We start from the raw sequence: 21,912 nt of genomic DNA on the forward strand, positions 1-21,912 counted from the left end.
TAATGGTCACTTCCACCAGTGAATCGGTATTCGGAACAACCAGGTGTAAAAATCATCCAAAAACGGTCGAACTATTTTAATTTAGACTTGGTGTGCTAAATTATGAAGTTGATTTGTCGCAAGCCGTGGACTCGAAATTAAAGTAGTTAATAATTCTTCAAGTGGGATTACCTCAGTACTCCCCGTGATGAATCCAAAATTACGGTAAATTTCTAATCGATAGCCGTGGTGCCAAAAACTAGACAAATTTTGTGATCGACCCTGAAAATTCTATTGAAATTCATTAAAGAACGAATGGGAAATAATATTTTAATATTGAAAATTTCAATCAAATTTGACGCCAGGCTCGTATGAATGATGAATGCATCCCGATAATACAAATACATAAAACAGGTTGTGTTCCACATGGGATGTAAAGCCAACGTAAGAAGATGTTCAAAACAAATTTCCCAAACACCAGCTAATTTAAAACTGCATACTGAATATTTTGTTCGAGATCAGCGCAGCGGATTGTATAGTGGGACAGTTTTGCGTAGAAATGCAGTAATGGGACAGTTATGCGTGGAAATTCAACAATGGGACAAACAGGATTGGCATGCTTTTCATTGAGATTCCGAACAAAGTTATTTTTTGGTAAATGTTTTCTAAAAATATACGAAAAAATAAACTGTTTGATGACAAAAAGTCAAAATGCATAAAAAGTAACATGGGACAATTATGCGTATAACGACAGTGTATGTGATGAGCTAAAAGATTCGTGCAAAAAAGTTCAAATAAAAGTTGACAACTCATCTTAAGGCCGCACGGGACGTCGTCATAATCACCCTATTCATTTCAAGAAGCAAATCCCAAGAACCACTCCATATATCGATGCGAAAATGTATCACTATGATTATATATATATGTAGTGTACAACGCGATAAATTTTCAGCTTTATCGGTTCATTTAAACTCGAGATTTGCTTCCACAAAGTTTTGATGATAATTGTTAGAGTGAGACGAAAGATAAAGAAAATAACACGGTCTCCCGTGTCCCCTTAAGGCAAAAACAATTTTATCAGCTAAAAACCCAAAAATGGAAAAATAAGAAAAAATGTATTTTGAAAGTTCCCTCACACGATGGCCTTTTAGATATAAATGAGTAAGTAAGAGTTGACTGTAGTAGTGAATCAGGCGATGTATATTCCTTATCACGATTCGATTTTTCAAGGACAAGTAATACATAATCTTTTTACACGATTTTAGTGTCTAGGGCAGTGATGCATTTGAACGCGTGCATTTCGCGTTCCAGTTCAATTTTTTGAACGGAGTGATCAAGTAGGCTTGCTCATTGTTCAGTTCAAAAATTTGAACGCTAGAGAGCAGAAAACTGAACGCAGATGGTTTTGACAGATTTCACGGCATCTGAACGTGCCAAAGTTGTTTTGTAGCTGCTCAAAGCTGGAAATGCTATGTTTATTATAATTAAATGTAACTTATCATCAGTTTATGAAATATTTTCCAGGTATAAACCTAGCCCATGCTCCGATTACCGTTGTAATGCATTGCGTTTTGAACGGGCCGTTCGAGAGCAACGACAGGCTCTGGCTCGAGAGTTCAATGTTTACTGCGTTCTCGTTCAAAATTTGAACGCGCTCCGTTCATTTTTGGCTCGCGTTCAGTTCAAAATGCATCACTGGTCTAGGGTAAGTGATCCATTAGTTGTAGGTGTTGCTATAGTTGCGGTAGTGTCAGTTTCACTGATTTAATTGAACTAGCCACAGATCCGCCAGCGCTAATCGACGTATTGGATTATTGATACACGAAATAACTGAAAACATCGTTCAAATTGCTTCAAATTTGATGAAATACTATCAAAACTACTTGAACTTTTCTCACTTGTACCAATAGTTGCGGTAAAGTGTTCCTATTATGGATGTTCCCATAAAAAAAACAACGGATACCGCAACTATAGGAGCACCAATTAAAAATTTACCACAACTAAAGGAACAGTTTACCAATAGTGGACATTTTATTGTTTACTGTCATACCGATAGTTACTGCGATGAAATCAATTTTCTCATCAACTGAATGGTCGTTAATTCCCATTACAACAATAATATGTACATTCACTGCACTTTTTGAATTTTGAGGGGTTAAATGAAGTGGATCTAAACTAGTGGAACATTTACCCTAAATATTATTGAAGATATCCAGTAAAACTATTGGTCAGATATTTTTGAAGCTGATAGCTTTTATCTGCTGAACAGATTTGCCAAAGACATCAACCTTCTAGCTGACAAGAATCTTGAGATATAGAAGGTTGAAGAGAAAAAAAAAATGTTACGTAGCCCTTAATCTGCTCAGACGATTAAGGATTTGAATACGTTACTAGCGCCATCTTCTTCTTCTTCTTCTTGGAATTACGTCCTTACTGGGACAAAGCGTGCTTCTCAGCTTAGTATTCAATCAGCACTTCCACAGTTATTAACTGAGAGCTTTCCCACACCCAGACATCTTCAGCATGGCTTTGCTTTGTAGCCGCGGACTCTAACCACTCGGCTAAGAAAGGCCCTAATACTAGCTTTTTCTGGTGGATAAATTATTAATTATAACTTTATTCACCAGACATACCAGATGTATGCGCGCTTCATATCAAGAGTTTGTGATTTGCTTGGCATGAGCGCACAAAAATATTCGCGCGCTTGAGCACGTGCTATGGTTAGACACATTCGATTAAATCTCATGTAGCAATGTACTAGCTCATACGATCACATCTGCACTGGCTCTTGCGCCGTCTCATGAGAAAATCTCAATGTGCCAGCGCATTTGATACCCGCAGGCAAAAGGTTCAGAAGCCAGGGAAAGGGGTTAAACCGTGGATTAAACAGCCCGCAAATAGTTTGAAAGGTCTGACATTTTCATTCAACGCGGCTGGGTTTCTAACACTTGTGCTTACCACCGAAGAAGCATAGTAATAGAGCGAAGCCGTATGCTTACGTGGGGTTATTGTACTAGGCAAACATAGCTGCATGAAAGTACTCCTAGTAAGCGCATGTGACGAGCCAAACGAGACGTCTCATAAGACTCGCTCACTAAGATATATTTTGTACGTATCTGCATATTGTGCCTCACATAATCTGTGAGATGCGATATGCAATATCGCATGGCACACTAGCTCATTCCGGTGTACATGAGAAATACCACACTCTGCTTGAAACACAGACGATTGAAGAAAATTTGTTACTTGCGCCACTTAGCCAGATAGCCTTTCATCTACTGAACTGCCGAAGGCCTTGCACATGATTGAAAAAAATATTGCTAGCGCCACCTAGCGGCCTAATTTCTAATGTTTTTTTTTTATTGCCAGCTATCCCTTGACCTGCTGAACAACTTTACCGAAGACAACAACTTTCTAGCTTATCGGCACTTGACCCCTTGACCCCTCGAGTACACGCTTTTTTCGTTACCCAGAAAAGGGGAAGGAGTCAGCGGTGATGGCTCATCCAAGGATTGTAAGACCAACTAACCACATTTTAACCGTTTTGAAAAATGTGTTCCTTACGCACTATCTTTTTTTTTGTACCAAGGTTTTGATCATTTGATTTTTACCTTTACGCCACACTCTTAAATTTTAACTCAGATTTTTTGGCGATTCATGTTTTCCGTGTACTTTTCAAAATGTTAAGCTCAAGTTACAAGTCCAATATAAATAAGCAAAACCCCAGTGGGTTTTAATCAATGAAGTGAATATCAAATATGATCAAAAGTATCAAGGTAGATAGTTGAACGCATTTTTTTTTAATTAAAGTTTAATTATGAGTAAGCAAATGAAACAGTTTTGAATCCAACTTCCAAGATTGCACTAAATCTCCAAAGACACTAATCTCGCGAAGGAAGCATTAAATAACAGTTAAAATAAGAAGATCTGGAAAGTTTGCCTAGTATTTCTCCAGTTTAGTGTCTTTAAAAACGTCAGTAGGGGCACATTGTGACGGCCATCTCCCAGAAACGATTAAAGGAACTATCATAAGAATGATTAACTTCATGAAGAATCTCAGGAGAAATATTCAAAGTAATGAACAATGGAACAATGGCAGCGCCCTTTTGAGTTGCATAGCTTATTGATAGCAGATTCATCGTTAGCTCCATTGCATTCTCAGAAAAATTCTAGCACGTCACAAATTTGTGCTGCAGGTCGCCATAGTTGCATAATATACTGGTTTTATGGATGTTCAAATGAAATTTAAACTATGATTAACTAATTTTTTTGTGATTCATTATAGGCTAATAAAAGATCATGTCAGCTGTACAATAATACAACATTAGCACTCTGAGAGAATTAAGGTGATATTTGGTTGCTTGAGTCATGACGCAATTATTTCATAAATGTGATTGCTGCAGACAATATTTGAAAACTGAGGCAACCACCCTCTCTGTCCCCCTCTGACTTCGCCCATGGGTGGTATGCGCATTAGTCGGATATGAATACTTACACTGCCACTGGTTCCTTAAATTTGCCGCACTGCTGTATCTGGAACATGAGATCACCACCGTTGACGTACTCCATGACAAAGTATAATCGGTCCTGTGAGGAATAAGGTTAATTATTTGCCAATTCATTCACTCATCACAAAATTTCCCCAACACCTACCATGGTTTGGAAACAGGAATGTAGTTGTACCAGGAACGGTGGTTTACTGGACAGGGCCAGCACTCGTTTCTCCACCATAGTGCACTCGACATCGTCGTCCTGGATGATGATGTCCTTCTTCAGGATCTTGATGGCGTACAGCTCGTCCGATCCCTTCCGCTCGGCCAGCATGACCTTGCCGAACGATCCCTTGCCCAGTACCATTAGGAAGTTGAAGTCCGTAGCCCGTATCACATCCTTCTTGCCCATGTTGTGAGGAACGTCCTTGTCGCAGAGCACCGGTGGCTTCTTCGATATGGACGTTTTCTGGAATGTCGGAAGGATCTATTGGAACTTGTTTCAAATCGGACTTCTTCGAACTCTTTTCTCACCCTCATCTGACTCTTGAGCTGCACCAGATCGGTGCCCTCCTCCGGCACCGGAACGTTGTAGTATTCGCCCTCCTCCTGGGTCAACAGCTTGAACCAACCGTCGACGGGGTTTTTCAGAATCTCCGAAATTCCAAACGACAACGACCCCATGAAGTCGTTCCTCGAGGTGCGATCCCAGTCCCAGACCTCGATCAGGATCCGGCGGTCCTTGTCCTCGGGTTTGAGATCACTGTCGAAATCAGAAGAAATGAAAGTCAAACTCAAACTGCAAATTTCACCGAAGATTCCTCAAACTTACAAAGAAATGGTTTCGTTCCACACCGGATTCAGCGACGCTCGGATGGTTTTTGTTTTCTTCTTCACGTTATCCGAGTCTGGAATGAGCTTGATCTTGACGTACGGATCGCTGGAACCGTTCGGATCCATTGGAATCAAGTTGCGTCCCTGTTTTACTGTGGATGAGAAGAAAAGGAACGAAGCGTGAGATTTTCCTGTACCAGTACCCGCGTTAACTTAATTTGCATGGTATTTGAAATGTTCATTGTACACGCATGAGTCTGCATTTACTGTACCAAAATGGGTTTCTATGTTCAATTTAATACCCGAGAACATTTCAAGTCTTATAAAGCACTTCAAGCGCAAATCACGATCTAATTTGACTGCTAACGCGCCGTTGATCTTTTCATAAATTATATGGTTAATAGGGCTAGATCACTAGGCCAATCACGTGGTTTTAATGGGCTCAATCAAGTGTTCGTTAGACAGATAAAGGATTAACTGGAGGCCTTCCTTAGCCGAGTGGTTAGAGTCCGCGACAACAAAGCAAAGCCATGCTGCTACCTGTTTTTTCTATGAATCTGATTTATGCTAAATGTCCATTATGCCAAACGTCCTTATGCGAAATGGGTCACCTCCTTGTGAAACAACTGCTTAGGAACGAAGAGCCTCTACAGTGCACAAAGCCAAAATAAAAAGTGCACTGTTGTTGAATGCTTTATTCGCGAGATTTGTCCCTTAAAAGTTATAGTGCAATCTTAGAAGTTGATTCGAAGCTGTTTCACCTTAAGACTACAACACGTGCACAGTAACTCTAATTGTAACACTCAGTTGAATATTGAATCACACACCCCCCAAATTAACCATCACTTCAAAACAGGTAAATTCACATCGCTATACCTCGAGATTCTGATTATTTGTAAAGAAACGATCTTCAGTAAAGTTGTTCAAAAGGTCAAGGACATCCGTAAATTAAACAGTTTGGTTCGAAATTTTGCCACTAGGTGGCACTAATAAAAATGACAGTTTGGGCATTTTGAGCCAGCTCTATTATGTGATCCGGATCAAGTGTCCGGAAGGTTTTCAATTTGTTTCCAAATTTTGCCGCTAGTTGGCGTTAGTTAGCCTGATAAATTGAACATTTGGGCTACAGTTAGGTCTCCTGTTATACGCTGATCCTGATTGCCGTGGGAGGAAAATGGGTGGCAGTTGTGGTAGCGTTTTATAGGAGGGCACCCCTCCTTAGGCATAAGAACGTTACACACTTAAATTATTTTACGGATTCCTGTAAAATCTCAACAGCTGAACAGTTCGGTGAAATAAATTGACAGAGTACGGTAAATTTTTACAGTATTCGGTGAAAAATCACCGGAATCCGTAAAATTTCGACGAATTACGGTGTTTTATTTCACCGAACTGGTCAGCTGTTGAGATTACGGTGAAAATCACCGTAAGAGCTTAGTGTGTAAGCATTAGTACTTTAGGCATTAATACGATAGGCATGATAGACGTTGACATAATGGATGCTTGGCATAATGGACGATAGGCATAATTTCCTAAAGAAAAAATGAAATCGTTAATGTGAAAAGTGTGCTGACTTTTTTAATAATTGTGAAGGGCTTCAAAGATCATAAGTGTGTCCTTTGAAAAGATCCTTGCAGTCGTCCTATCCAACTTTTTACGCTGGCTATAAAACTACGAGGGGTGATTCGATTTTGACATGTCTTGCCCACACATTTTATAGCATGATCTCAGTAGGCAGTGTTTTACATTGTTGATCGAGTTGTCAATAATTTTCACTGCATTTGTTTTGCAGTTCAACATTTTGTGTTTCGAAGAAACTAAATCAAAAATTAATCATTGAGTTGCAGTAACATTCAATCTTTTCATACCATTCTGGGCAACCGAGAAAGACCATTCACTCTACAAGAGGAAAAATTTACTTCTACTAATAAAAATGAATTGAAGCTTCAATCGATCCATGCACGAGTTCACTTTTTGACGTTTGAGCGGTGCCATGTTATTTACGTGATCATGGCAACGAGTGAATTAGGCACCGCTCAAATGTCAAATTAGTGAACTCGTGCACCGGTTCATGGACCAATGCACGAGTTTCACTAATTTGAATTTATCGCTCAAACTTCAAATAGTAAACTCGTGCATCGGTCCATAACGGCACATAATATTTTGCAATATGGTCTTTTATTGGCTCATGCTATGTCCCAATGAACGAATCATAGTAATATTTAGAGCACAAGAGTACTTAAAAAAACTGTCAAGAATAGTTACGGATTCACCAAAGGCTGTATAATCTAGTAAAAATATTTCACATTATCTGTTGTACACTACACAAGCACTAAATTCGTTCAATAGTGTGAAATAGCTAAACGTTAAGTAACAAAACCATTGCGGTACATTTTTTTTTGATTCCATCGGTAACTCATTCGCAACATTCCTATCAACAGCAATCATTGCACAGACACAACTGAATCTAATTCCTCTCACATGCTTCCACAAAACCTAAAATATAAGAACCATAAGTATATAGGTAACAAGATAATGGAAATTATTTTCGATTTTCTCGCAAATCATGAAACATGAAAAAATGATGTTGCCTTGTCAACATAAAGTTAATGATCACCCGCAAAGCTTACTACGACTCAGCCAAAGAAATTATAGTGTTGGCAAGAAATGCCAGAAGGGGGTGAATCAAAGTTTTTAGCATACAAGCGTAAAAGCTGGATAGATGTAAATCTTCCGAGGTCAATTTCTAGGACAAAACTTAATTACACGATCAGCATTACAATGCAGTAGAGGGGTAAAGCCATGTTGAAATGAATGTATCTAAGCACTAAGCTAAGAATTTGAATTGGGGAGTGCAGCCAATAATAAAAACGACGCTGTACACGAATTGCTACTTTTTTGTACACATATAACTAGCAATTCTTTCATCAGAGATTATCCCTTCTGTGTGGTATCGATCCGCATTGTTGGAACCCTATGCTTTCTGTGGCGTTCTGATAACTCTTAGCGACAAACCTGAGAGAGACTCGCGAAGAGGAAAAATATCAACGTCATATGCAGCCCAGATTCCCCTCTCACGAAACGTCAAATGCAGCCCACCGTTTTTATGGCTGAAAAAGTGAAAAGTATTGTGTTCAAAGTAAACTGTTATTAAAAACCTCAGTCGGAGGAGCAGTTTTTTCCAAAGTTGCTGATAAATCTAAGCAGAAGATTAATTATTTCTAATGTCTGCTACGTTTGCTGGCATGAAATTTCACTCAAATGGCTATTTATGATTCGATGTGATGCAAACTTAATCATTTATTGCTGAGAGGTTCATGTGAGGATTTGAACAGCATGCGCATAATTGGTATGCGCATGCGCATAATTGGTACGCGCATGCGCATAATTGGTATGCACAAAGTGGAATAAGAAAAAACTCAGCAATCACAGAAAAAGAAGACCGTCTTCGCGAGTCTCGTCTCAGCGACAAACTACTGGTCATACTAGCCGATCTCGAATCAGGCAATCAAGTAGGCATTGCACAAACCATCAACTCACTCTTCAAGTAACGTCACAAGCAGGGTGTCATGCTTTTGATGGTGCTCCCGTTTGCTCTCTTCAATTTCAAGCTACCACACTCCGGTTTATTGGTAATTACCTACCGGGGGTGAGAGCATTAGCTGCCAAAAACCAAGCACAGTGCCAATAATCTTCAATCCATGCTTAACAGCACTCCGAAAGACTTCAATCACACTTTTTTTCACTTATTTTTCTTTCTATTCGAAATACTATGATTTTTTTTAAGCGGTATCTGGAAAAGTCCCGTTTGCTCACAGATAATTATAATGGTTCCATGAAAAAACTCGAATTTTTGTAGTGTAAGAAAAAATCAACTGGCAGGATTCGCCAATTGTGGAGTTTGAAATTGAAGAGAGCAAACGGGAGCACCATCAAAAGCATGACACCCTGCTTGTGACGTTACTTGAAGAGTGAGTTGATGGTTTGTGGAATGCCTACTTGATTGCCTGATTCGAGATCGGGTAGTACGACCAGTAGTTTGTCGCTAAGAGTTATTAGAACGCCACAGAAAGCATAGGGATCCAACAATGCGGATCGATACCACACACCTTCTTTAAATTGAAGGCTGTTGTTTATAGTTATTATGTCAACAAAATAATTGCTGCTTATGTTTTGCTCTTTTAAGACATACTAATTTCATAATTAATGTCATTATTGTTCTTAATATTTCTATCATACATTTTCCCTTCTTTGAATCATAGACTATTCTTTATACTTATACGGTTAATTTCAGAGGCACGGCCACGTTCGAAACCATGGGTAGGACAAAGGTTCGCACATATTTAGGGCACAGTGAATCAAAGAACAATTTTAACCCTGCACTAGATATTAAAAGTTACTATATTTAGGGGCTCTCCAGGAATTTCATCAGAAATTTATTCAAGTGTTTGCCCAAATGTTCAGATATTGCATCGGAAATTTCTAAATGAGTTCATTTAGTGATTATTTCCAAAGGAATTTCTTCAAGCCTTTTTAAGGATATCTGAATTTTCCCAAGGAACACCACAGAAATGGAATTTCTTCAAAGATTGTTTCTGAAACCATCTGAATTACGTCAAAAACTCTGTGAGAAATTTTTCCCTGGGACATTTTTTAAGGCTCCCGGCCAAAACATCCTCTAAAATTCAATCAATAATTTCTCCAAAAAAAATCTAGGCATTTTCTTTAAAATCGTCTATCAAAACTTATAAAAAAAAACAAAGACAAAATAAAAAGATTTTAACGAGGGATTTCTCTAAAGATACCTTCAATAATTGATCCAAAGTTTCCTTCTAATATTTTTACAGAGATTCCTTAAGTTGTTCGTTGAGATTTTCTCAAATATGTCTCAAGTAAAATGAAAATCCGAAATTCTTCTAGGAATTTCTCCAGAGAAATGCCAAGATTTTTTTCTTAAAAATAAATCCGTAAGGTATTTCCAAAGAAAATTCTAGAGTACCCGTTGAGAAAACTAGGGTAAATTTTAAAGTCACTCTTTTGAGGAAGTTTTTAGAAAAATCCTTGATAATTTGCAAAGATAACTAAAATAATCAATCGAATTTCTGGATTGTATTCCGCATAATTTCTCGAAAAACATTGGAAAAAATCTCTATAAAAATTTGTGTTGTGTTGGATGAAATGCTGAAAAAATCCCTTGAAACAATAGATTTGTCCGAAGAATCTCAAGGAATTTTGGATTTCTGGGATGATGGATTCTTGATGGAATCCACATAAACATTTGAAGAAATTCTTGCAGGAATTCTTGTAAAAAAACCTCTCAAGCTATTTTATCTGAACACTCTGGAATAAACCTTTGTGAATTTCCTCGGAAGATCCCGAGATGAACTAGCCCAGGGCTAAAAATCTCGTTAATAAAGTCAAATCAATCAATCCTCGGAAGAAATTTTGTAGAAGTTTTTTTTTAAGTCTCCATGAGTAACAACTGGAGAATTTGGTTTAAGGAGTTGTGAAAAACATCTGGAGGAAATTCTAAGATAGTTTGAAAAACAAATTTTAAATAAGGAAATTACTGAAAGTAGTAGCTTTGGATTTTTCAAAGATTTTCGGAGCGAATTTTGTAGAAATACTTTCGAGCATCCTTTAAAATATCGCTGGAAGAATTAATGGGAGAATTGGTAGAGAAATCATTGCAAGAATTTCTTAAAAGAACCCTGAAGGAGAAAGTATTTCAAATAAAATCACTATGATAATTTCTGAAGCTTTTCCTCGGGGAATCTGAGGCAAATTTCTTGAAGAGGCTCTTGAACCCATTATATTCTCTTAAGGTTCATTTGGAGCTTATACAATTATGCATCAGGACCAATACAAGCAGAATAAGGAAAAAAATGCTTTTTTAACTAAAAAAAATAAAATATAAACTTTTAAGAAACTTGCAATGAAATAGAGACCAAGTCTCTGTAAATAAACCTACTACAAATCTCATCGTTTGTATCTTTCATTGAATCAAGTTTTGTTATCATTCATATCGAAAAATATTTATATCTTTTATATGTATATCTTTTTTTTTCTTCATATATTTTTAGACAACAAATGGTTCTGTGAATTTGTGTAGTTATTTTTTCTTTGCACTGAAGTTTTTTTTTTTTTGTTGAATCGTGGATAGGACAATCCTTTGACTGTTCTACCCAGGTGTTTTGTGCGTAGTACATGTCCTGAGGGGCCCAGATAGCGGTAGCGGTAAACGCACAGCTATTCAGCAAGACCAAGCTGAGGGTCGTGGGTTCGAATCCCACCGGTCGAGGATCTTTTCGGGTTGGAAATTTTCTCGACTTCCCAGGGCATAAAGTATCATCGTACCTGCCACACGATATACGCATGTAAAAATGGTCATTGGCATAGTAAGCTCTCAGTTAATAACTGTGGAAGTGCTCACAAGAACACTAAGCTGAGAAGCAGGCTCTGTCCCAGTGGGGACGTAATGCCAGAAAGAAGAAGAAGAAGAAGAACATGTCCTACCTGTCCTACCCACTTCCCGCGCCACTGGTTAATTTAATAAAAATAAAAATCGCGATCGATTAACATGCTGTTATTTGGATTTTTGTAGTTTTAATAGTTCTTCTTCTTTCTGGAGTTGCGTCCCAACTAGAATAAAGCCTGCTTCTCAGATTAGTGTTCTTATGAGCACTTCCACAGTTATTAACTGAGAGCTTTCTTTGCCGATTGACCATTTTTGCATGTGTATATCGTGTGGCAGGTACGAAGATACTCTACGCCCTGGGAATCGAGAAAATTTCCCTTACGAAAAGATCCTCGACTAGCGGGATTCAAGCCCACAACCCTCAGCATGGTCATGCCGAATAGCTGCGCGTTTATCGCTACGGCTATCTGGGTTTTAATATTTATTGGAATTATAGATGTAAATATTCTCGTCAAAATTTACGTTTCAACTTGTTGTTGAATGATTTTATGGAATGTTATCTTGATTCTGAATGCACTTCATGCTTAATGCTGCATACTTTGCTTTGTATAAATTGAACTTATGGCTGGTACGCTGATAATAAGTACTATGCAAAAGGGTAGCACAAGAAATGGTCTAGGTAAGCATTTGCAATACAGTGAAACCTCCATGAGTCGATATTGAAGGGACCATCGACTCATGGAAATATCGAGTCATGGAACAGCAATTCTTTGGAAAGCTGCTTCTAGGGACCATCATAGTAACCATGAAATTATGTTTTTAGTATGGTTCCATGAGTCGATATCGAGTCATGGAACATCGACTCATGGAGGTATCACTGTATAAGTAAAAGAATAAGTAATATAGAAGATTTCCCTACTTGCACAGCGCAAATATAAATGGATACTTACAAAAAAAGATTGAGCTGAATTTAATTTGAATTCGTAAATAGGGCCGAACCATGTTCTATATAAGTCGAGTTTCAAATGGAACACACGGGGATTTTTTTTTATTACCGTACAAAGTGGGCCGAAGGGTCTCAGATTTTCATGAAGCTTTTTCCACAGGCAGGGCTCATCAATATATAAAAAATAATTGAGAAAAATTCAAGGTCGCTTATTTTCCCGGAACACTCAGTTGGAATTTTTTTGTTTTCCTCTGACAAAACTTACTTTGAAAAATCATAACTCAAGAACGAAACATCGTAGAAACAAAGTTTTTTTTTATGAAAATGAAAGCATATTTTCTCAGGAATAAAAAAAATAACTGGAAACAATTTTCCACAAAATTTTTCACCGTTGAGAAAATTTGTAAAGAAAAGCCGTAAAAACTATGTTCCAATAAGTGGAAAACTTCCAAAAAAATATTTTTGAGAAGGTAATTTCATAAGCTTTAATTGCTGAAATTTTAAAAATGTACTTTTTTTTCGTTTTTGAGCTATGGCCAATTTTGTGGAAAATGACCATATAAGCCTTCTCTTTGAAAACCCATATATCAATCGAAGCATCGGAAAAACAAAGATTTATTATCAAAGCAATTGCAAATTTTCTAAAACATCTGAAAAAAAGATATGGGATTGGTTTTAATGAAGTATAAGTCGGAATGGATGATATTTTTCATGAAAAATTACACCGCTAAGAAAAACTGAAAAAACTGTTTCTGCCTCAATTTTTCATTACACTGAAAAGGGATTCTTTCTTTTGTATGAAACAAATAAGATTTTTTTTTGTTTTTTCAATTTTATTTATTCAATTATTCAGTATATAACTTACATTTCTGGTTAATCATAATCATGCACTTCATGCAGATTTTCATCTTTTCCGTAATTCACCGAACTCCATTCGAATGAAACTTGGTCATGAGACCATGGCTAATCGAGCGTAAATTTGTCCTTACTGATTTGTGGCCGTCCATTCCGAAAGGGTTACAGCATAGCGAATAGTATTCGTAGTATTGAACTTTGTCCATTTCAACAGCTTCGGTAATAACGAGTAATATACAGCTGACAACACCTGCACTTTCTCACTGTTCTTTTTGTTATTATTATTATTATTATGCTTTATTAGAGACACTTTACCACATATCTGAGTGGCATTCGTGTCTGTTTAATACTAATTTCGTACAAATTTTATCAGATTAACCTTTGTTAAATTTTATCAAACAATTCACAATCTTTGAGAAATTGTATCACTGCTTTTTCATTTTCAGCGTTATACGCGAGTATTTCAGCCATCGATCCATTTATACCACATTTTTTCCTACTTCCTTCGAGTCCTCTGCATTCCGTTATTATGTGCTGCACTGTAACTCGATCTCCACAATACGTGCATACAGGAGGATTGCTGTTGTTCATCAGGTGTGCATGGGTGAGGCGAGTGTGTCCTATTCGTATGCGAGTTAGCACGCGTTGTTCGGATGGGCATTTACGATCCAAGTATTTTCCAGCTGTGGGTTTGATGGCTCTTAGGTGACATCGGCTCTGGTTCCATTCTGCTTCCCAATATGACCAAATTTTTTCTTTTACCGCTCGTACAACATCCTGGGCAGGTGTTGGTATATCAACCGATGGTTGATTACAACCTTGTTTCGCCAGCTCATCAGCTTTCTCATTCCCGACTATGCCAGAATGCCCAGGTATCCAGCAGAATGTCACATTTCGTCCCTCTATATTCTTTTCGATGGATTGTATCCAGGGGTGTTTAGATCGTCCTTCGCGTAGCGCGTCAAGACAGCTGGCAGAATCTGTTAGGATGATAACATTTGTGTGTCCTTGTGACATTGAAACAGCGTTCATCAAGGCGAAAGCTTCGGCGGAGAATACGCTGCATATGCCGGGTAAACGAAAACTATAGTTTCTATCACCAATTGTTAGTCCAGCTCCAATTTGGTCGCGATCTTTTGAGCCATCCGTGTATATTTGATCGTGGATTTTGTAGCGACTTGTGATAAGTTCCTTAAACCTTGGTACCACGATGGCCCGGTTTGTACCTGCTTTGATGTTGTTCCTCAGTGCATTTTCAAATATTGGGACTGGCGCATACCACTCTCTGTTTGACAACCTTAACACATTACACACATTTGGCAACGTCCATCCCGTCGTTTCCAACATAAGTGTTTTAGCTCTCTGGACAACTGGATAGACAACTGCATCCTCATTTTTCTCAATGAGGCCAACAACCAGTATACACAGACGCTGAATCAAAGCTAAGCGAAAGTTCAGCCAACCACTTTCCGCCATTATAGAAATTGTTGGGCTAGTTTTGAATGCTCCTGATGCTTGACGAACGACATCGTTGTAGATAGGTTCCAGAGTTTGTTGCAATGCTTCAAAATTTATGCTGGTGAGTCCGATTCCAAAATAGACTTTCGAAAGAATAAGAGCTGATCCTATCCTTAACAAACTAGTTCTGCTACTTCTTTTCAGACGATATCCTAGTATACGTAGAATATGCATTCTTTTACGACAGTTTTGCTTGACGGACGCTAGGTGTTTTGAAAATTTGAGTTTAGAATCGATTATGATTCCGAGAACTTTTAAATGCCTTATTTGAGGGATTGGAATGCTGTCAATCTTGATCGCTCTACCTCGTTTACGGTGTGTTAGGTTACAGACATGCAGTAGCTTAGATTTCGTAGGGGCTATAGTGAACCCAACACTAGCGGCCCAATCGACTGCAGCTTTAACCGCTCTTCTAAGCTTTCTACGTATTGTGTCGTGGTTCTTACCCTTCACTATTAGAATGACGTCATCTGCATATATTAGGATTTCTGCATCACTAGGTATAACATCGAACATGGGTTGAATTGCTACAAGGAACAATAATGTGACAGATAGGATTGATCCTTGTGGAACTCCATTATCTGTTCTTCTAAGGGTTGAGAGGGCTCCATTAACTGCCACTTGAAAGAATCTGTCACACAGAAAACTAGATAGCATGTTCATCATCCTCCCTGTTATTCTCCAATTCATCAGAGTACGAAGGATACCAGGTCTGTATGTAGTATCGTAGGCTCTTGATATGTCAAGAGATACGATTTCAGCATGTTCGTCCTCATGGAGGGTGATAAGCGATTCTAATTTGGCAAGGTGAGAGTCAACTCCCTTGCCTGACCGGAAAGCGTACTGTCGTGGGTCTAATTTTCTCGTGGACTCTAATTCTGTTACAAGCCGACGGTTGATTATTCTTTCGAACAACTTTCCTAAGCAACTCAATAAAGTTATTGGCCGGTATCCTTCTGGTCGGCTGCGATCAGCTTCAGGTTTAGGAATTGGAATTACTATTCCTATTTTCCATTCTTCAGGAAAAGTGCCACTGTGCCATATTTGATTGAATAACTCCAAAAGAGCAACCTTCCCAGAAAATGGTAACCTTTGAAGCAATTGATAGTTTACGTTATCCGCTCCCGTTGAAGAACCCGTCCGTCTATCAAGAGCCCACATCAGTTCGCTCATGGTAAGGTCTACGTTGTATCGCTTGTGTAGGTTGGGACGTTGGTTTTTTCGTATTGACCGTTGCTCGGTTTTGTGTTTCCGACGGAATTTTTCGGGATAGTTTGCGTCCGAAGATTTCAGTTGGTACTCATCAGCTAGGGCGTTTGCTACTTCTTCCCCGTTATTTGTATGCCCTGTTGGAAGGTTTTGGGTTATTACATTCCGTTGTCGCTTTCCCTGGAGCCTATTGATGTTGTTCCAAACTTGACTAGCAGGTGAATCAGGGTTTATGCCCTCAACAAATGTATCCCAGCTTTTTTGTTTAGCATCGGCTATAATTTTGCGGCAGTGTGATCGTGCTTCTTGAAATAATTTAAGAGCTTCGACTTTTCTAGAGTCACCTTCTTTCAAGCGACGAAGAGCTCGTAGTCGTTTTCGTCTGGCCTTTACTGCTAATTCTACATCTTGATTCCACCATACAACAGATTTTGGTCCTACCCTCCGTGAAGTTTTGGGGATGCTTGCCTCTGCAGCAGCGATTATTCTGTTTGTAAATTCGTCTACCGTAAACTGAGAACCTGGTTTGATCGAATGGTTTGTTAGCTGCTCGTAGAGTGGCCAATCTGCATTTTCAAAAATCCATCGGGTTCGGCGTGTGGGTTGGTTCTGCTTGCAAAGTGTGTCAACCAATATCGGTAGATGGTCGCTACCTGAAAAATCGAGTAACGTTTTCCAGGAAAATTTTGCTGCATGTGAGGTGCTGCACATCGTTACGTCTAAGGCTTGAGAGGTCCCTGTTGCTGGGTCGATGCGGGTGTGAGATCCATTATTAAGAACAATCATATCATTTTGCACAACTAGTTCTAATATTGCTTCACCTCTCTGTTTGGCTCCAGATGATGATTGAACTGTTCTACTACCCCATGCGTCGTGATGCGCATTCAAGTCACCTAACACGATGATAGGTTTTGGAAGTTCTTCCAAAAGCTCACCCAAATGTTTCGCGGCTTCCTTGTTTTTAGGTGGAAGATAAACCGAAACTGCTGTTATTGCGATTGGAGCGCCTAATCGAACTGCAACGGCCTGTATTTTGGTTTGAAACCATATTCTTTGGAAGGGGGTGCCGTTTTTAATTGCAATTCCAGTACCTTGCCTTCCATGAGCAGAGCACTGGCCAAGTAGAAGCTGGTAATCCTTCCCCAGACAGCTAGGGCTTAGCTTTCGGTAGTCTCCATTGGTTTCCTGTAAGCACACTATTACAGGCTGGTATTTTGCTAAAAGGATCTGTAGTTCGCTTAGATGGGAGCGGAGCCCACATATGTTCCACTGAATTGCGAACGTTGGGCTGTTTTCGTTCGTTTCGGTAACACAGGAATCCGAATCGGTTGATGTTTGTAACGGTGACTGCAAGTCGGCGATGTGGTTGTTGAATTCGGTCCCGATTGGATTCCAGTACGATGAGCAGTCCAATTCCGCTGGAGAGTCTTCAACCGATGTTTGCAGGGGAACGGTTGTGGCTATAGTGACCTCCCTTGAATTTACTTCTATGTTGAGGTCTGTGTTGGTAGGAAGAGAAGTGGCAGTTGACTGATCTTTGGGCGAAAAAGAAGCTATACTTGCCGAGAGTTGCAGGCAAGCCGTCGACTGCCGCCAGGGGCTCTTCGGATGGATCCGGCACATCCCTGGTCAGGGTCGACGTGGAAGGCCTCGCGCTTGGCGAATCAAAGATGGCTGCAGGTTGATGAACATTGCCGTGGCTATGTTGAAGTACGCTGGTAGGTGATGTACTGTTGCTCTCCATTGATCTCGATCTAGCATCAAAGCCTGGGATAATTGGAACAGATGCAGTATTGGGTTCTTCGAATATAAAATTTGAAGTAATACTTGCCCATGGGTGTGGGCAGACCACGCTGACTGCCGCCGGAGGCTCTTCGGATTGCTCCGGAACATCCCCGGTCAGGGTCAGCGTGGTAGGCCTCGCGCTTGGCGAATCGATTGTTGCTGTGAGTCTTGTGCATCTAGCTGGTAGGTCTGTCTTGTGTTGATGAATGAAGCCATGGTGGAAATTTGAGTTCGAAGAGGATCGTAATATGCCGCTATTTCGTTTAGTTCCATACGATATCTTTCGAGGGTCCACTTTCGCTGATGACTCGGAGCTTTTTGCGTGTAATGGCGTAGGCCATACACTGTACGTTGTCGAATTGAGTGTAGTATCGAAGCCTGTGTTGATTGGGATAAAAGTGGGATTGGGCTGTTTCACAGATATAGGATGTATAGGAATACTTGCCCTGAGATGTGGGCAAACCACGTCAACTGCCGCCGAGGGCTCTTCGGAATACTCCGGGACTTCCTCGGTCAGGGTTGGCGTGGTGAGCCTCGCACTTGGCGAATCAATTGTTGTAATATAGCTGCTCGTTCTGCTCGTTGATGGTACGACGATGAGATTATGCATTCTGTCGTATTCTTCAGACGTGATGGTTTGAAATTTCAACTTGGTAACGACGGTATTAGAAGATGTGTTCGTAGTAGTTGTGGGTCGTTTATCGGAGTCCATGGAATTGCGGGAGTCATCAAACGTGTTTGGTCGGTTTCGTTCTTCCTTCTTCTTGTCCATAATCGTAGCGGAGTTGTAATCGTAAGGGACGGTGCGTATTTTGTTATGAAGGCCCTGGTCCATTGTTCATCTCGATATCAACAAATGTAGTATTGGTATCGAGTTGCGAAGGCATTCGTTTACCCCGGCTGTGGGCGGCTTCAGTAGGCGAAACTTCCATATGCCTTTTACCACTTCTGCTACGTGTTTGAATTCCACCACTAGATTTGTTGGTCTTGCGATCTTCTTGTCGAGGCGCTTTCGGTGATGTGGTGGGTTGATCTTTTCGGGACGGGCGGTCAGTGGAGTGTTGGGTAGAGTTTTGTGTAGGTGGTGCCATTAGCGAAGACGATTTTTGGTTGGATAATGACGGTCGCCGATCGCGTGGAGCTGGTGATTGACTTTGTGTGGCAGGTCTTAGCATTTTCTTCAAGGCGGAGAGTTCCTTAGTTAATACCGCAACTTGTTTTTGTAGAGTAGCGATTAGTTGATCCTTAGCTGCCAGCTCTTGTTGAATTTGCTCTTGAACAATACCAGAGAACGTTTGACTTTTTGCCTCTTGGGCACACAGGCGCCTTGCTTCGGAGAAAGAGATCCCTTTATCGGTTTTGAGGCGAACAATTTTTTCTTCCTCTCTGTACTTGGGGCACTCCCGTGACGTGACCTGGTGTTCTGTTCTGCAGTGAAGACAATTAGGTGGGTTAGTGCACTGCTCTCCCTCGGATACGTGGTGCGGTGCCGAGCATCGCAGACAGATACCAGATTGTTGGCAGAACTTTCTCGAATGCCCATAGCAGCCACAGTTGAAACAGAGCATGGGTGTGGGGTAATAAATTCGCACTTGAATTCGCAGCAACCTGAAATATACGTGCTCTGGGAGAATTGTGCCACGGAATGATAGGACCAGTAGAGGGGTATTTTTTAATGTGCCATTAATACGTTTTTGGATCCTCCGCACAGCATGTACGCCTTGGGAATCCAAGTACTCCAAAATGGACTTCTCGTCTTTGTTAATGGTGTCAGGGTCGTACACGATCCCTTGGACCGTATTAAGTGTGGGGTGGGGCACTATTTCAATTTTTGTACCATCAGTTAGCTCGGTCATCTTTGTCAGCTTTTCAATGATTTCAGTAGAGCTCGTACGAAGCAGATAGCGCGTCCCACGACCCTCACGGGTTGCTTTGAGTGCCCTTGCTGCCTTCTTACCGATGATGATCTCAATCGATGTTCCTACTATGATCGAATCAGGTAGGGATTCATCTTGTACTCGTTGCCCGTCAGCTGCGTCCGTTTTTCGACGGAGGATTAACACCATCACTTGTCCGAGGTCGTTTGGATCCATCATCCAATCTGGTTTGTTCCTTCTCAGTTCTGCTGCACCCCCGAAGGGGCCAGCGGAACTATCCGTCATTGGTCCTAGACTACTGTTCACCACTTAGAATGAGTTCCAGGATTCCAAAAAAATATCCACTACCGATTTTGTTTTTGCTTTAACACAACCTACCGATCGGGACAAGTCGTTCGGTACCTACTATCGCGACGATCTATGTGTGGGTATAGCCACAAGCGGTGGCTGCACCGCGTGATATTTACGCTATCGGTAAGTTGTCTAATTTATCACTTATATGGTAAATTTCCCAACGAATTCACTTTACCGACGGACAATCCGCGTGAAACCACCATGTAACGGCCAAAACGAAGGATTTCGCACAGTATGTATTCGGAAATTGGTAGATTTGGAGAGAGCAAATGCGCGCTTGATAATGTAATACAGTATCCCGAGCACGAATGGTTCTTTTTGTTAGTTTTTTTTGGTAAACTTATGATTCTCAAGCCATTTCAACGCTATAAACCAGAATTGGTAAATACCTTATTCCCATAATGTCTACCCAATGATTTAACTGTCAATTTTGTAGTTACCTAACAGGTAGCTGGAAAAAATGCCTACATTATGATTGAAGATATCTTTGTTTCTATGCTGTTTCGTTCTTAAGTAGTTTTGTTTATAAACTTATAAATTTGAAAATAAGCTTTATAAATGTATAAATTTGTAAACAGCTCATCTTGGCAATATTTGATCATGTTTTAGGAACGAAAAATGAGCGTATTTAAAAAATGTTTAGGATTGGATCTTATTGATCACTCTTTTCAAATATACTTTGTTTGTAAGCTGGAATAGCTAAACGGGTTATCATTATTTATTTTCCTTAACGGTGAAAAATGTCCTGGGAAACTTATTCCATTTAAAAAAATCTCAAAGTTTTGAGAAAATTTGATTCCGATTCGACAAAAAAAATGTTTCTGTGACGCTTTTATATTCAGTTATGATTTTCGAACGAAAAGACTTGTACGAGAAATCTGGGCATTTTTCACAAAACTATGACCAAACGCAGGAATTAAAAAGAAGTACATCTTAAAAATTTCAGTGATTGAAATTTATGTTCTCAAAAATATTACTTTGAAAATCTTACACGAGTTGGAACATAGTTTTCCCGGCTTTTCTTTACGAATTTTCTCAACGGTGGAAAATTTTGTGGAAATCTTTTTCCAGTTAACATTTTTTTTTCTATTCCTTAGAAAATTTGCTTTCATTGTCATAAAAAAACTTTGTTTCTACGATGCTTCTTTCTTGAGCTATGATTTTTCAAAGAAAAGGCTGAAAATGGCACATTTGCACATTTTTTACAAAATTGGTCAAAAATCAAAAACGAAAAATAATACCATTGCAAAAATTTTAGCGATTAAAGCTTATGAAATTACCTTCTCAAAAATATTTTTTTTAGAGTTTTCCACGAGTTGGAGCATAGTTTTTCCGGCTTTTCTTTACGAATTTTCTCAACAGTGGAAAATTTTGTGGAAAACTTTTTCCAATTAATTTTTTTTTATTCCTGGGAAAATTTGCTTTAATTATCATAAAAAACTTTGTTTTTATGATGCTTCGTTCTTGAGTAATGGTTTTTCAAAGTAAGTAGTGTCAGGGGACAACAAAAAAATCCAACTCAGCTTTCCGGGAAAATAGGCGACCCTGAATTTTTCTCATTTTTTTTATTCATATATTGATGAGCCCTGCCTGTGGTAAAAGTTTCATGAGACCTTTCGGCCTAAACCCGTACGGACATAAAAAAAA

General features: G+C 39.5%; 1 protein-coding gene across 9 annotated transcripts in view; it reads right to left on the reverse strand.

Annotated features, from left to right (window-relative positions):
• The window catches only part of LOC5568580 (protein kinase C, brain isozyme), a 332,166-nt gene that overhangs the window by 13,465 nt on the left and 296,789 nt on the right, over positions 1-21,912 (reverse strand). For all 9 annotated transcript variants that reach the window (XM_021855855.1, XM_021855848.1, XM_021855849.1 and 6 more), the window contains 4 exons: positions 5,302-5,455; positions 5,004-5,232; positions 4,633-4,938; positions 4,475-4,566 (listed from right to left, as the gene is read on the reverse strand). In XM_021855855.1, the coding sequence (XP_021711547.1) occupies positions 4,475-4,566; positions 4,633-4,938; positions 5,004-5,232; positions 5,302-5,455 (781 nt within the window). The remainder of the gene's footprint in view (positions 1-4,474; positions 4,567-4,632; positions 4,939-5,003; positions 5,233-5,301; positions 5,456-21,912) is intronic.

The sequence above is a fragment of the Aedes aegypti genome, chromosome 3 (genome assembly GCF_002204515.2).
Source record: "Aedes aegypti strain LVP_AGWG chromosome 3, AaegL5.0 Primary Assembly, whole genome shotgun sequence".
Taxonomy (NCBI): Eukaryota; Metazoa; Arthropoda; class Insecta; order Diptera; family Culicidae; genus Aedes; species Aedes aegypti.